Genomic DNA, 12,664 nt, shown 5'->3' with positions numbered 1-12,664 from the left:
GGGGGGGGGTGTGGGGGGGGGGGCAGCAACTAAAAATATAAGGAGAAGGGGCAGCACGTGGCTCACCCCAAAAATAGCAGCAGGCGGCCGCGGTCGCGGCGGCGGGGCTGGCATTGCTGCCGAGGACGCCGGCGAAGGTGAGGAGGGGATGGGAAGGGTTTCTCCATCCGCCGTGCTCACCCAGGCTGTCCCTGACCAGGCAGAGGGGGGGAAAACCCATCGTGTCCCCCCCACCGCCATCCCCACCACCGCCCCGGGGTCTCTTCGAGGTGGGGGAAGGAGCGGCGGAGGGTTTGGGTCGAGTTTGGCCGCCCGGAGACTCTCCCTGCGCTCGGAGGCAGCCGGGCGAGCTCTGAGTCACCTCCCCACCCAGCCCGCGGGACCTCTCCCCAGCTCCCTGACTCACAAACCTGTTTGGCCTCCGCCGGAGTTGAGTTTTCCAGATGGTTCCGTGGTGGCCGAATAGTTCCTCCGGCGGTGACGCTTCTTGCAGAGCCGCGGGGGGGGGGCGGTGAGGGGGGATGGGACCTCCAAGGTCACCCTCGTCCCACCTTCTTCTCCAGCTGGGCCACCCGGAGCCCCTCGGGACAACGTCCCACCGTCTCCTGAAGCTCCCCGAGGGCGGAGATGCCACCAACCCCTCCCCGGGCAACTTCTGCCGGTGCCTGGGGACCCTCCCAGTGAAAAGGAGCTTCTCCATGGGTGACGGTAGAATCGTTTAGGTCGGAAAAGACCTTTAAGATCATCGAGTCCAACTGTCAACCCAACTCCACCGGTCCTCCAGTTTGTGCCCATGGCCGCTGGCCCACCAGCACATGCTGGTGCCCGGGGTCGTTCCACCCCACGGGCGGGACTTTGCCCGTCCCCTCGTTGAACGAACGCGACCGTTCGCCGCCTTTGTGTCGGTGGCTCGTGGTCAACTTGGTGTCTGCCAGGACCCCCGGGGCCTTTGTTCCGAGCTGTTTTCCAACCAGGTGGCCCCCAGCACCTATTGGTGCTTCTGGATGGTGGTCCCAAGCTGGTCCCCCCGGTTCAGCATCATCTGCGACCTTGTGCCCCATCCTGCAGATGATTTAAAAAGCAGGGACCGCTCAGCTGGCAAGTGCAGAACCCCGGTCTTGCAGATATCCTCAGGTTGCCGGAAGAGCTGGTGGAGTCTCCGTCTTGGAGATATCCGCGAGCCGTCCGGATGCGGTCCTCCACGGGCCGCCTCGAAGTGGCTTGTGGTTTGGACCAGGTGATCTCCGGACATCCCGTCCCACCTCAACCGCTCCGTGCCCCGAGGCAGTTTGGGGTTTCTCTGGGGCTTTGGAAGGCAATGATGTCACATGCCCCCCCTGCCCCCAGGGGAAGGTCCCTGCAACCCTGTGAAGGGCAGCACCTCCGTTGACTTTGCCCTGCTGAGGAGGCCGGTGTCCTCGCTGGGTTCCATCCTGCTGAACCTTCGGGAAGGTTCACGCCTGGAGGGGCTCCATAGAGTTGCGCCGCTTCCGTGCTTGCCCGACATCTTGGTGCTGAACGAGCTGCTCTGAGGTTTAGATCCTTGGCTGGTGCCTGTAGAAAAGGAGAGAACCCCCAAATCCCCTCCAAAACCCCCTTCTGCGTCCCTGTCTCCCCTTTTTACTGGCAGCACTCGGGAGAGCTGCAAGGGGCAGCAGGTGGGTGAAGGAGATGTCATGGGTGGCCCTTTTTTTTGAGAACCCTTCCCGTTGCCAGCCCCAGGCGGGCATGTTTCACTCCAGGCCAGCTGGAAATACCGAGTTTCTCTCTAAATTTGGGTTCGGGTTAAGGAAAGGAGACCTTGACGAGGTTGCCCTTGTGAGGTGCTTCGGTAGAGGCTTTGCCGTGGGAAGCCGCGGGGCAGGCAGCTGTGACCCTGCTTGGGCAGATGCGCTCCTGCCCCGTGCTCCCGGTCCGAGCGTTGGCTGCGGCATCCAGCCTGGCTCGTCCCATCTTTGCCCTCCGTAACCTTTGCGGCCGTGTTTGTTGGAAGGAGGATTTCTTTTCTATATTTCTCGTGCCTGCCCGAAGCTCGCTAGAAACAGAGAAATCCCTTCAGCTCCTTTTTAGGTGGCAAAAAGAAGTTGACTTCGGGGTGGTGGTCCGGAGCACAGGGAGACACGGGTGAAGCAGGAGAGTGGATGTTGCAAAGTGACTGTTGCTTTTGTACTTCCCAACCATTCCACACTTGAATTTCTTTAGTTTCCATATAACGGCAGAAACATCTATTACTCGAGCATGAGAAGAGCTTCTCCAAGGACCGTGTTGGTCCAAGGCGTCTCGGTAACAACCTTCGGTTGGGCCAACGAGACGTGGCGGCCATGTGCCACCCTCGGCCGCCGTGACGTTTAGCTCTTGGGCAGCTTCTCGCTTGTTGTCCTGTTGACCAAAGACGCCCATCTCGCAGTATGGCCTCGGGCAGAGTCGTGGCGTGGGCGGCTGGGACGCGCTTTGGCTCCCGTCCCGTCTGAGCGTCGAAGGCGGAAGAAAGAGGGAGTGGGAGGAAAGCCAGAGTGAGTTTCACACGGACCTCTCTGATGTCCCCACCAGGCTGGGAAGGTGAAACGAAAGCTGCTGCAAGGTCCACAAGTGAAGACAGAGGGATTCCTGGGGCGGATCCGGCCAGGACCAGCATCCCAGCAAGGTCAGTGGGGTGGAGCTGGTTTAGCTCTTCTTCCTCAACATCCCGTGCTCAAAACCCACGTCCATCTCCTCCGTTGTGCTTCCCTTCTCACCCTCTGCCTTTTTTTTTTTTTTTTGCTTCCTCAGATGGAGAAGGAGGAGGAGACCCGGGAGATCCTGCTCCCCAACTGGCAGGGCAGCGGCTCCCACGGCATCACCATCGACCAGACGGATGACGGGGTCTTCGTCAAGCGAGTGCAGCAAAACTCCCCGGCTGCCAAGATGGGCGTCGTGAAGGAAGGTGGGACCTTGGCGCGGAGGTTGTTGTGGGGAAGGCCTTTTGGGGGGAAAAATGGGTTCTTTGTGTCTGTTTTTACCATCTTGGCGATGCCTCGATTGCTTCCTTCTTCTTCCTCTTGGGCAATAACCCTAATGCTCAAGCGTCGTTGCTCCCCATCTTGCTTGCAGCGGGGATGGGGGAGTCTCCTCCCTGCCTCTCCCTTCTGAAATATCTCACCTCTCGCCCCTCTGCTCACCCCCCCCTCCCGTACCCCCCCCAGGGGATCAGATCGTGAGCGCCACGGTCTATTTTGACAACCTGCAATCCGGGGAAGTCACGCAGCTGCTCAACAGCATGGGCCACCACACGGTGGGCTTGCGCTTGCAACGGAAAGGGGACAAGTCACCGCTGCCGGGACAGTCATGGTCACACGACGTGTTTGCGGCCAGCAGCCCAGAAGTCGTTCTGGTGAGTGACAGGGAAGGAGGGATGGCGGGGGGGGCGGGGGGCAGGAAGCATCCTGGTGCTAATGAAGGTCTCTGTGTTTCCAGAGTGGAGATGACGAGGAGTACAGGAGGATTTACACAACGAAAATCAAACCCCGGCTGAAGTCGGAGGAGGCGGTGGAAGCGGAGTGTGGTGGAACGCAGAGCAGGACCATTACGGTCACCAGAAAAGTGACGGCATACACCGTCGATGTCACGAGGCATGACGGAGCAAAAGATGTTGACGTCGTCGGCCCAGACTTTAAAATCCGGATCCCGACCCAGGAGATCACCCACGTGATGAAGACCGACGTGGAAACGGAGCCTGGGAAAACCGTGATCAAAATGGCACCGGGGGATCTGCCTGGGAGAAGCACCCAAGCCACAGACTGGAGCATGGACATCAGAGGGGCACCTCCTGGACCAACGGTTGAATCATCTGCCCAGAAGCTGGATGTCCACCTCGGCGAGGCTCAGTTTGGGAAGCCCGGGATAACCGTGTCGGGAACGCAAATGATGGGCGTTCACCTGAGGACTCAGATGGACCCTACACTGCCGGGGAGCCAAGTTCCTGCTGGGGAAACTGGAAAATCTGTTACAGTGGAGATGCCAGGACGTAACGTTTCCGGCACGGCGTTCCTGGGCCCCCAGGGCAGCTCGCCCAGAATCGAAGCCAATGGACAGATGGGAAACCTGGACGCAGGTTTTCACATCAAGGGTCCCAGGTTGGATGGCAAAGGACACGTTTCTGGCATGGATGTCCAAGGGGAGCTGCGGGGGGGGATGCTGTCACACGCCGATGCTTCTGCCCCTTGTCTTCAGGGAGATATCAAAGCCCCTGGAGCTGACGTTTCTTTACCAGCGATGGAACATCCAGCTGTTGATGTGGGGAAAATCAAGATTCCCGTTTTGAAAATGCCCAGATTTGGGTTCCAGACCGCAGGATCTGGCATCGAAGCTCAAGCCCCGCAGGTGGGCACCGACGTGCCCATGCCAAAGCTGCAGGCTCCCTGCGTGGACGTTGCCTCCTCATCTGTCCACATCACAGGACCTGAAGTTTCAGCTCCTTCAGTTAAATTCTCAAAGCCGCAGGTGGACATGGGGTTGAAGGGTGCTGTGAAGGTTCCCTCGCCAGGACTGGAGGTCCCCGGCGTGGCTATCAAAGGACCCAGTGTAGAGCTCCCAGCTTCTGATGCAGATGTTCACAGTGGCAAGGGAAAACTCAAAATCCCGCACATGACCGTCCCAAAATTTACTGCCTTGGACTCGCGAGGGGAAGGTCCCGTCATGGAAATGGTGCTCCCAAAGGGTGAGGTGGGACCAGCAGCATCCAAGGTCAACGTCAGCATTCCCGATGTGGCCATCAAAGGAGAATGGAAAGGCCCCCAGTTCAAGAAGGTTGAAACGCCCCAAATCTCCCTGTCGGATGTAAACCTGAACCTGAAAGGCCCTCAGGTGAAGGGAGATATGGGTGTCGCGGTCCCCAGAGTGGAAGGGGATGTCAGAGGAGTTGGCTCTAAGGGTCTCAAGATGGACGTAAAGGCTCCTGATGTTGAATTTGAAAGTCCAGAAGGTTATCTGAAAGGGCCCAGTATATCTGCCCCAGGTATGGACATTAATGTGAAGGGACCTAAGCTCAAGGGAGAAGTGGATGTTTCTATCCCAAAGATGGGTGGCAACCTGAAAGGACCTCAGCTTGACATTAAAGGCCCCAAAGTGGGAATGGACATGCCTGATGTAGAGGTCAAAGGCCCCAAAGTTACGATGCCAGAGGTACATGTCAAGACCCCCCAGATATCCATGCCTGACATCGACTTGAACCTGAAAGGTCCCAGGGTGAAAGGAGACCTGGACGTTTCTGCCCCAAAACTGGAAGGGGAGCTGAAAGCACCTGGGCTTGACATCAAAGGCCCCAAGGTTGACACTGAAGCGCCAGACGTGGACGTCCACGGTCCGGAGGGCAAACTGAAGATGCCTAAGCTGAAAATGCCCAAGTTTGGGGTGCCCGGTCTGAAGGGAGAGGGCCCTGACCTTGACGTGACGCTTCCAAAGGGTGAGGTGGACATTTCTGGTCCCAGGGTAGACATTGACATGCCAACCATGGACATCAAAGGGCCGGAAGGAAAACTGCAAGGCCCCAAGGTGAAGATGCCCGAGATGCACATCACAGCTCCAAAGGTCTCTGTGCCAGATGTAGATCTGAACCTGAAAGGCCCCAAGCTGAAGGGTGATGTGGATGTTTCCATTCCCACAGTAGGAGCCGATTTGAAGGGTCCTGAACTGGAGCTCAAAGGCCCCAAGGTTGACATTGAAGTGCCAGACGTGGACATTCACGGTCCGGAGGGCAAACTGAAGATGCCTAAACTGAAAATGCCCAAGTTTGGGGTGCCCGGTCTGAAGGGAGAGGGCCCCGACCTTGACGTGACGCTTCCAAAGGGTGAGGTGGACATTTCTGGTCCCAGGGTAGACATTGATGTGCCAAGTGTGGACATTGAAGGGCCAGAAGGAAAAGGAAAAGGTCTCAAATTTAAAATGCCTGAACTAAACATTCAGACGCCAAAACTGTCCATGCCAGATGTAGATCTCAGTTTGAAGGCCCCCAAACTGAAAGGAGATGCAGATATTTCTGGTCCAAAGACCTCTGTAGATCTGAAGGGCCCCCAAATAGATGTGGAAGGTCCCAAAGTGGATGTCGATATGCCTGAGGTAGACTTGGAATGTCCAGAAGGGAAAATAAAAGGCCCCAAATTTAAGATGCCTAAGCTTAATATCAAGGCACCTAAAATATCCATGCCGGATGTAGATTTGAACTTAAAGGGACATAAAATGAAAGGAGAGATGGATGTTTCTCTTCCAAAGATAGAAGGTGACTTGAAAGAATCTGGTGTTAGTATCAAGGGACCGAAAATAGATGTTGAGGTCCCAGATGTCAACCTGGAGTGTCCAGAAGGCAACCTGAAAATGCCCAAAATGAAATTGCCTCATTTTAATGTGTCTGGCCCAAAGTTTGAGGGAGCCGATATAGACGTCAACCTGCCAAAAGGAGAGATAGATATTTCTGGGCCAGAGGCAGATATTGAAGGGCCAGAGCTGGATGTTGGAGGACCAGAAGGAAAATGGAAAGGCCCCAAGTTCAGGATGCCAAAGCTGAATATCAAAACACCTAAAATATCCATGCCAGATGTAGATTTGAACCTAAAGGGACCTAAAGTGAAAGGAGAAATGGACATTGCAGCTCCTAAGATAGAAGGTGATTTGAAAGGGCCAGAACTAGACATTAAGGGGCCAAAACTAGATGTTGAGGCACCCAATATTGATTTGGAGTGCCCTGAAGGAAAACTGAAAGGTCCCAAATTCAAGATGCCCGAGATGCACATCAAAGCACCCAAGATCTCCATGCCCGACGTTGACTTCAATCTGAAAGGGCCCAGCGTGAAAGGGGATATTGAAGTCTCAGCTCCCAAGCTTGAGGGTGACCTGAAGGGTCCCGAGGTGGACATCAAGGGCCCCAAAGTCGACATTGAGGCACCCGACGTGGACATTCACGGCCCGGAAGGAAAATTCAAAATGCCCAAGTTCAAAATGCCCAAGTTTGGGATGCCTGGCTTCAAAGCAGAGGGCCCAGAGGTGGACGTGAACCTGCCGACAGGAAGCCTGGATGTTTCTGGTCCAAAGGTGGACATTGAAGGTCCGGAGGTGGACATTGAAGGGCCAGAGGGAAAACTGAAGGGCCCCAAGTTCAAGATGCCCGAGATGCACATCAAGACACCCAAGATCTCCATGCCTGACATTGACTTGAACCTGAAAGGCCCCAAGCTGAAGGGGGATGTGGAGGTTCCTGCACCTGATCTGGAAGGCGCTAAGGTTGAGATTGAGGCCCCTGATATTGACATCAAAGGCCCTGAAGGGAAGCTGAAGGGCCCCAAGTTCAAGATGCCAGAGATGCACATCAAGGCTCCCAAAATCTCCATGCCAGATTTCGATCTGAACCTGAAGGGTCCCAAAGTTAAAGGAGATGTAGACATGTCTGTATCGGGTGCTGAATGTGAACTGAAAGGTCCAGAGGTCAATATCGGCGCTCCTAAATTAGACGTAGGTGCCCCTGATGTTGATATTGACAGCCCCGAGGGTAAATTCAAGCTGCCTAAATTCAAAATGCCCAAGTTTTCCATGCCTGGCTTTAAAGGGGAGGGAGTGGATGTGGATGTGAACCTCCCAAAGGGAGACATTGACATTTCAGGCCCCAGCATAAATGTAGAGTCTCCTGATCTGAATGTGGATGGAAAAGTCAAAGGTCCCAAATTTACGATGCCTGAAATGCACATTAAGGCTCCCAAGGTCTCCATCCCTGATGTCGACTTCAACATCAAGGGGCCTCAGCTGAAAGGAGATGTAGATATTTCTGGACCCAGGCTTGAAGGTGATTTGAAAGCCCCCCAAATTGATGTGAAAGCCCCCCAAATAGACATTGAGGCTCCCGATGTGACCATTGAAGGGCCGGAAGGGAAACTCAAAGGCCCCAAATTCAAGATGCCAGAAATGCACATCAAGGCGCCCAAGTTCTCTATGCCTGATGTTGACTTTAATCTGAAAGGCCCCAAGCTGAAGGGAGACGTGGATGTCTCGGCACCGAAGCTGGAAGGCGATTTGCAGTGTCCAGATGTTGACATTAAAGGCCCCAAGTTGGACATTCAGGCACCTGATGTGAACATCGAAGGACCGGATGGCAAACTGAAAGGGCCCAGGATCAAGATGCCAGAAATGCACGTCAAGACCCCCCAGATCTCCATGCCAGACATCGACTTGAACCTAAAGGGACTGAGGCTGAAAGGCGATGCTGACCTTCAGGGCCCAAAGCTCGAGGGAGGTCTGAAGGGTCCTGAAGTTGATATTAAGGGCCCCAAAGTAGATATCGAGGGCCCAGAGGTTGATGTTGATGGTCTGGAGGGAAAAATGAAGCTGCCTAAAATGAAGCTGCCCAAGTTTGGCTTTAAAGGAGAAGGTCCTGACGTGGATGTGAACCTGCCAAAGACAGAGGTCGATCTTTCAGGCCCCAAGGTAGATATCAGTGTCCCAGATGTGAGCATCGAAGGTCCAGAGGGCAAACTGAAAGGTCCTAAACTGAAGATGCCAGAAATGCACATGAATGTTCCTAAAATCTCAATGCCTGAGATAGACTTGAATTTGAAAGGCCACAAAATGAAGGGAGGCTTTGACATTTCAGCCCCAAAGATAGAAGGTAACCTGAAAGGTCCTGAAGTAGATATCAAAGGCCCAGAATTTGGAGTCAAAAGCCCTGAAGTTGACGTCGAATGTCCTGACTTGAATATTGAAGGCCCAGAGGCAAATGTCAAATTTCCCAAGTTTAAGAAGTCAAAGTTTGGGTTTGGGATGAAAGGCCCGAAGGCAGAAATCAAGGCCCCAGGGGCAGAAGTGGATTTACCTGAGGCGGAGCTGAATGTGGAGTCGCCTGATGTCAATGTTGCTGGAAAGGGTAAGAAGAGCAAGTTCAAAATGCCAAAACTTCATATGAGTGGCCCTAAAGTTAAAGGAAAGAAAGGTGGGTTCGATGTGAATGTGGCTGGTGGAGAGCTTGATGCGAATTTGAAATCTCCTGATCTGGATATGAATGTAGCTGGTCCGGACGTGACGATAAAAGGTGATGTGACGGTGAAGTCCCCCAAAGGGAAGAAACCCATGTTTGGGAAAATCTCCTTCCCAGATGTTGAATTTGATCTTAAATCGCACAGATTCAGAGGGGATGCTTCTGTGGCAGTCCCAAAAATAGAGGGGGAACTTAAAGTGCCTGATCTAGAAGTCTCTGTGCCAACTGCCAAAGGTGACGTGAAAGGCCCAAGTCTCAATGTGGATGTTGAAGCTTCTGACATGACCCTGAAGAAACCAAAGTTCAAATTTCCCAGTGGGCAGGTGGGCGTAGGGGACTTGAAAATTGAGGGCGACCTGAAAGGACCCGCCATTGACATTGCCATTCCCTCGATCCCAGTGCCAGATGTTGACTTAAATGTGAAAGGACCAAAAGTAAAAGGTGAAGTCAGCGTGCCTGGAACAGAACTGGAAGGTCCTGAAGGAAAGCTGAAATTGCCCAAGGGGGGGAAAATGGGTGTCGGTCTGGAAATGCCAGATGCAAACTTGGATCTCTCGGTCCCAGCCGTGGAAGGAAGTGTGAGCCTCCCTTCAGCTGATGTGAACCTCCGAGGTGTTGATGTAAAGTTCAAAGGGCCCCAAATCTCTGGACCCGATTTTGATGGAAACTTGAAAGGACCAAAAATAAAGGGAGATCTGGATGTTTCGAGTTCTGTGGAAGGGCCGAATGTCAGCTTGGATGCCCCAGGTGTTGACATTGGAGGCTTGGGAGGAAAGCTGAAGCTGCCAAAGTTTAAATCCCCTGCTCTGGGGGCACCTGACCTGAGTGTGAAAGGAGGCATTGACTGCTCCGTCCCACAAATGGAGGTGGATGCAAAAGCCCCGGATGCAAATCTCAGTCTCGGCATCCCGGGCCTTGATATCAAAGGGCCCTCAGTGGACGTTTCTGCCCCGGATTTGGATGTAAACCTGAGAGGACCAAAGTTGAAAGGAGATCTTGACGCTTCTGCTGGCGTTAAATCCCCCAAAGCAGCAGTGGATGCATCTGATGTCGGCTTTGAAATTCTGGGTGGCACGATCAAGCTCCCGTCCCTCAAACTCCCCCAGTTTGGCATTTCCAGTCCTGGTGTGGATGGAGCTGATGTAGGCGTCAGTCTTGAAGGTCCCCAAGTGAAAGGAGGCCTGAAGGGTTCAGGGGCTGGTGTTGGGTTGGAAGGACCTGACGTGGAACTGAAAGGGCCGAAATTTCAAATGCAGTCACCTAGTGTTTCCTTGCCGGACGTTGACCTGAAGCTGAAAGGACCAAACCTACGGGGCGGTGTAGATGTTGCCGGTGAAATCAAAGGTCCAAAAGTCAGCATAGAAGCACCTTGTGTTGACATTAAGGAGCCTGGAGCAGGTGTCCACCTCGACGCTCCTGCCTTGGACGCGTCTGGGCTGAAAGTTTCCGGGTCAGGTTTTAACGTCAACGTAAAAGGGCCGAAGATCAAAGGTGGTGCCACCATTTCTGGAGAGGCAGCAGCACCAGCTGTGAGTGCCGGCGGGGGAGCTCTTCACATTACTGGCCCAAAGGTAGGAATCGGAGGTCCCAGCGTCACCACGAGTGTCCTGCAAGGTAGCCCAGAAAGCAGCCTGGGAAAAGTATCATTCCCCAAGCTGCGAATGCCTAAATTCGTGTTTTCAGACCCTGAGGTGAAGGGCAGAGAGATGGGGGTCGATGTCGAGTTCCCCGGGGCGGATGCCAACCTCCAGGCTGGTGCCGCAGAGCTTGAGTTGGAGGACGCGGATGTCAGACTAAAGAAATCCAAAATCAAAATGCCCAAGTTCAATTTTTCCAAGCAGAAGGGAAAAAGCAGCGGCGCACTGGGCTCCCCGGAGGTTTCCGGGTCTGTTTCGGGATCGAAAGGTGACCTGAAGAGTTCCAAGGTCAGCTTGGGGTCCGTGGAAGGCGAGCTCGATGGGGGAGAGGGTCCATCGGCGAAAGGGAAGTTCTCCCTCTTTAAAAGCAAGAAGACGCGTCACCGGTCGTCGTCCTTCAGCGATGAGCGCTCTTCCCACTCGACGCCCACAGGAACCCTGGAGCTGGACATCGGCTCAGGTGCTGACAAAGGGAAACAGGGCAAAATGAAATTCGGGACGTTTGGGGGGATCGGCTCAAAAACTAAAGGTTCTTATGAGGTGACAGGAAGCGACGAGGAGCTGGGGAAGGTGCAGGGCAGCGGGGTATCGCTAGCATCCAAAAAATCCCGCTTGTCTTCCTCCTCCAGCAATGACAGCGGGACAAAGGGCGGCTTCCGCATGCCTGGGGTGGAGCTGACGGTGGCCAAGAAGAAAGAGTAGGGCGGCTGTACATAGGTGCCTGTGTATATAGGTAGCCCTTCTCGGGTTTGTATATACATTTTGTAGCTTGGGCTACTTTCAATCTCAGCAAGCAAGCCAGCGGGGTCCGGTGGGAAGCGTCGCGGTGGGCGCCGAGGGGGGGCGGGTAGCGGTGGGTCCACGGTTGGGTCCAGCCACGTGGAAGCTTCTCCGCGCTTGAGACGGCAGCTTGTGCATGAAATGCTGAGAGCTTAAGTTTACTAGCAAGCTATTTTTGATATTTTTTTTTTTTTTCCCCATTTTACTGAATATTTTCAGTGTTTGGTTCGTGGAAACGAGGTTTGGTTTATTTTTTTTTCCCCCTCCATCTTAACAGTCTTTTTTTGGCTTTTATTTGCGGGGCTGAAACTTCTGTCAGACAAATAGATCTATTAAAAAAAAAAAAACAACTAAAGCAACAAACCACCACCCTGTAAAACGCAGCTGTAACTGAGACGCGTCCATTGAACTCCTGCTACGGGGTTGGAAAAAATAATCCGAGTGTTTCCCGTGGTTTGGTTGCGTAAGAGCATGATATCAAATAACCTCCGGCGGTGTGCGGCGGGAGGGAAAGGACGGTTAACGAGCAAGTAGCCGGCCCGTTTGTGCAGGAAATGTCTCGAAAGGTTTTGCGTATTGCCACTAAGTGACCGAGCTTGATTTTATTTTATTTTTTTTATTTTTATTGATGTGTTCTTTGTTGCCTCTACGCATTTGTTACATTATTTGTATTATAAGAGAAAAGAAAAAAAAAATTTGTTTCAGTTGCGGCCTGAAACCTCGCAATGGCCGCTTTTCCGGCGTTTGGTATAATTTTTGTTAACGAGTATATCTTGTGTTTCAAAAAAAAAAAACCAACCAGCAAACCAAAAAAAAAAAAAAAAGCAAAACCCCTTTCAGCACTTTAATGGCAAATTAACTGAGAATGTAAGAAGAATGATCTTGTAAAATGCAAATAAAAAGTTTATTAACCGTGATTCAGCAGAACCGTTGCTGTTGCGTTACTCGGCTGCACCGTTTTAGGGGTTTAAGAGTTATTTAATGTTAAATTTGAGGTCATTTACCCTCAAATTGGCCTGAGAGCCTCTGCAACTGCCCGTGTCCCCCTGCTCAGATTTGGGGTTGGGGGGTGAAGAGCGGCCGTTGGGTGGGCTCATGTCCTGCGCCCACCCCGGCCCCATTTTGATATTTTTATCCCCCTAAAAATTACATTTAAGCGTGTTTTTTTTTTTTTAATTTCCCCTCCTCCCCAAGAAATCTCTTGACCCTTAAATCGGCTTTGCCGGTTCAACAGGGTAGGAAACGGAGGGTACAG

General features: G+C 53.2%; 1 protein-coding gene across 1 annotated transcript; it reads left to right on the top strand.

Annotated features, from left to right (window-relative positions):
• Positions 1–2,561: 2,561 nt before the first annotated feature.
• Positions 2,562–11,422, top strand: AHNAK (AHNAK nucleoprotein). The gene is made up of 4 exons (XM_010572815.1): positions 2,562–2,644; positions 2,770–2,923; positions 3,183–3,370; positions 3,454–11,422. Exons 2-4 carry the CDS (start codon positions 2,770–2,772, stop codon positions 11,329–11,331), a joined length of 8,220 nt encoding a protein of 2,739 aa, XP_010571117.1. The 5' UTR covers positions 2,562–2,644; the 3' UTR covers positions 11,332–11,422.
• The last annotated feature ends 1,242 nt before the right edge of the window (positions 11,423–12,664 follow it).

The sequence above is a fragment of the Haliaeetus leucocephalus genome, unplaced genomic scaffold, assembly GCF_000737465.1.
Source record: "Haliaeetus leucocephalus isolate CR32 unplaced genomic scaffold, Haliaeetus_leucocephalus-4.0 Scaffold352, whole genome shotgun sequence".
Classification (NCBI taxonomy): Eukaryota; Metazoa; Chordata; class Aves; order Accipitriformes; family Accipitridae; genus Haliaeetus; species Haliaeetus leucocephalus.
Note: the sequence above shows the minus strand (reverse complement) of the source record. Positions and strands in the feature narration are given on the sequence as shown.

What these genes read in the sequence shown, in the direction of transcription:
- AHNAK (XM_010572815.1), top strand. Translation starts at nt 2,770, where the DNA reads ATGGAGAAGGAGGAGGAGACCCGGGAGATCCTGCTCCCCAACTGGCAG. An exon ending in GATGGGCGTCGTGAAGGAAG is followed by an intron (nt 2,924 to 3,182) that starts GTGGGACCTTGG and finishes TACCCCCCCCAG; the next exon opens with GGGATCAGATCGTGAGCGCC. An exon ending in GCAGCCCAGAAGTCGTTCTG is followed by an intron (nt 3,371 to 3,453) that starts GTGAGTGACAGG and finishes CTGTGTTTCCAG; the next exon opens with AGTGGAGATGACGAGGAGTA.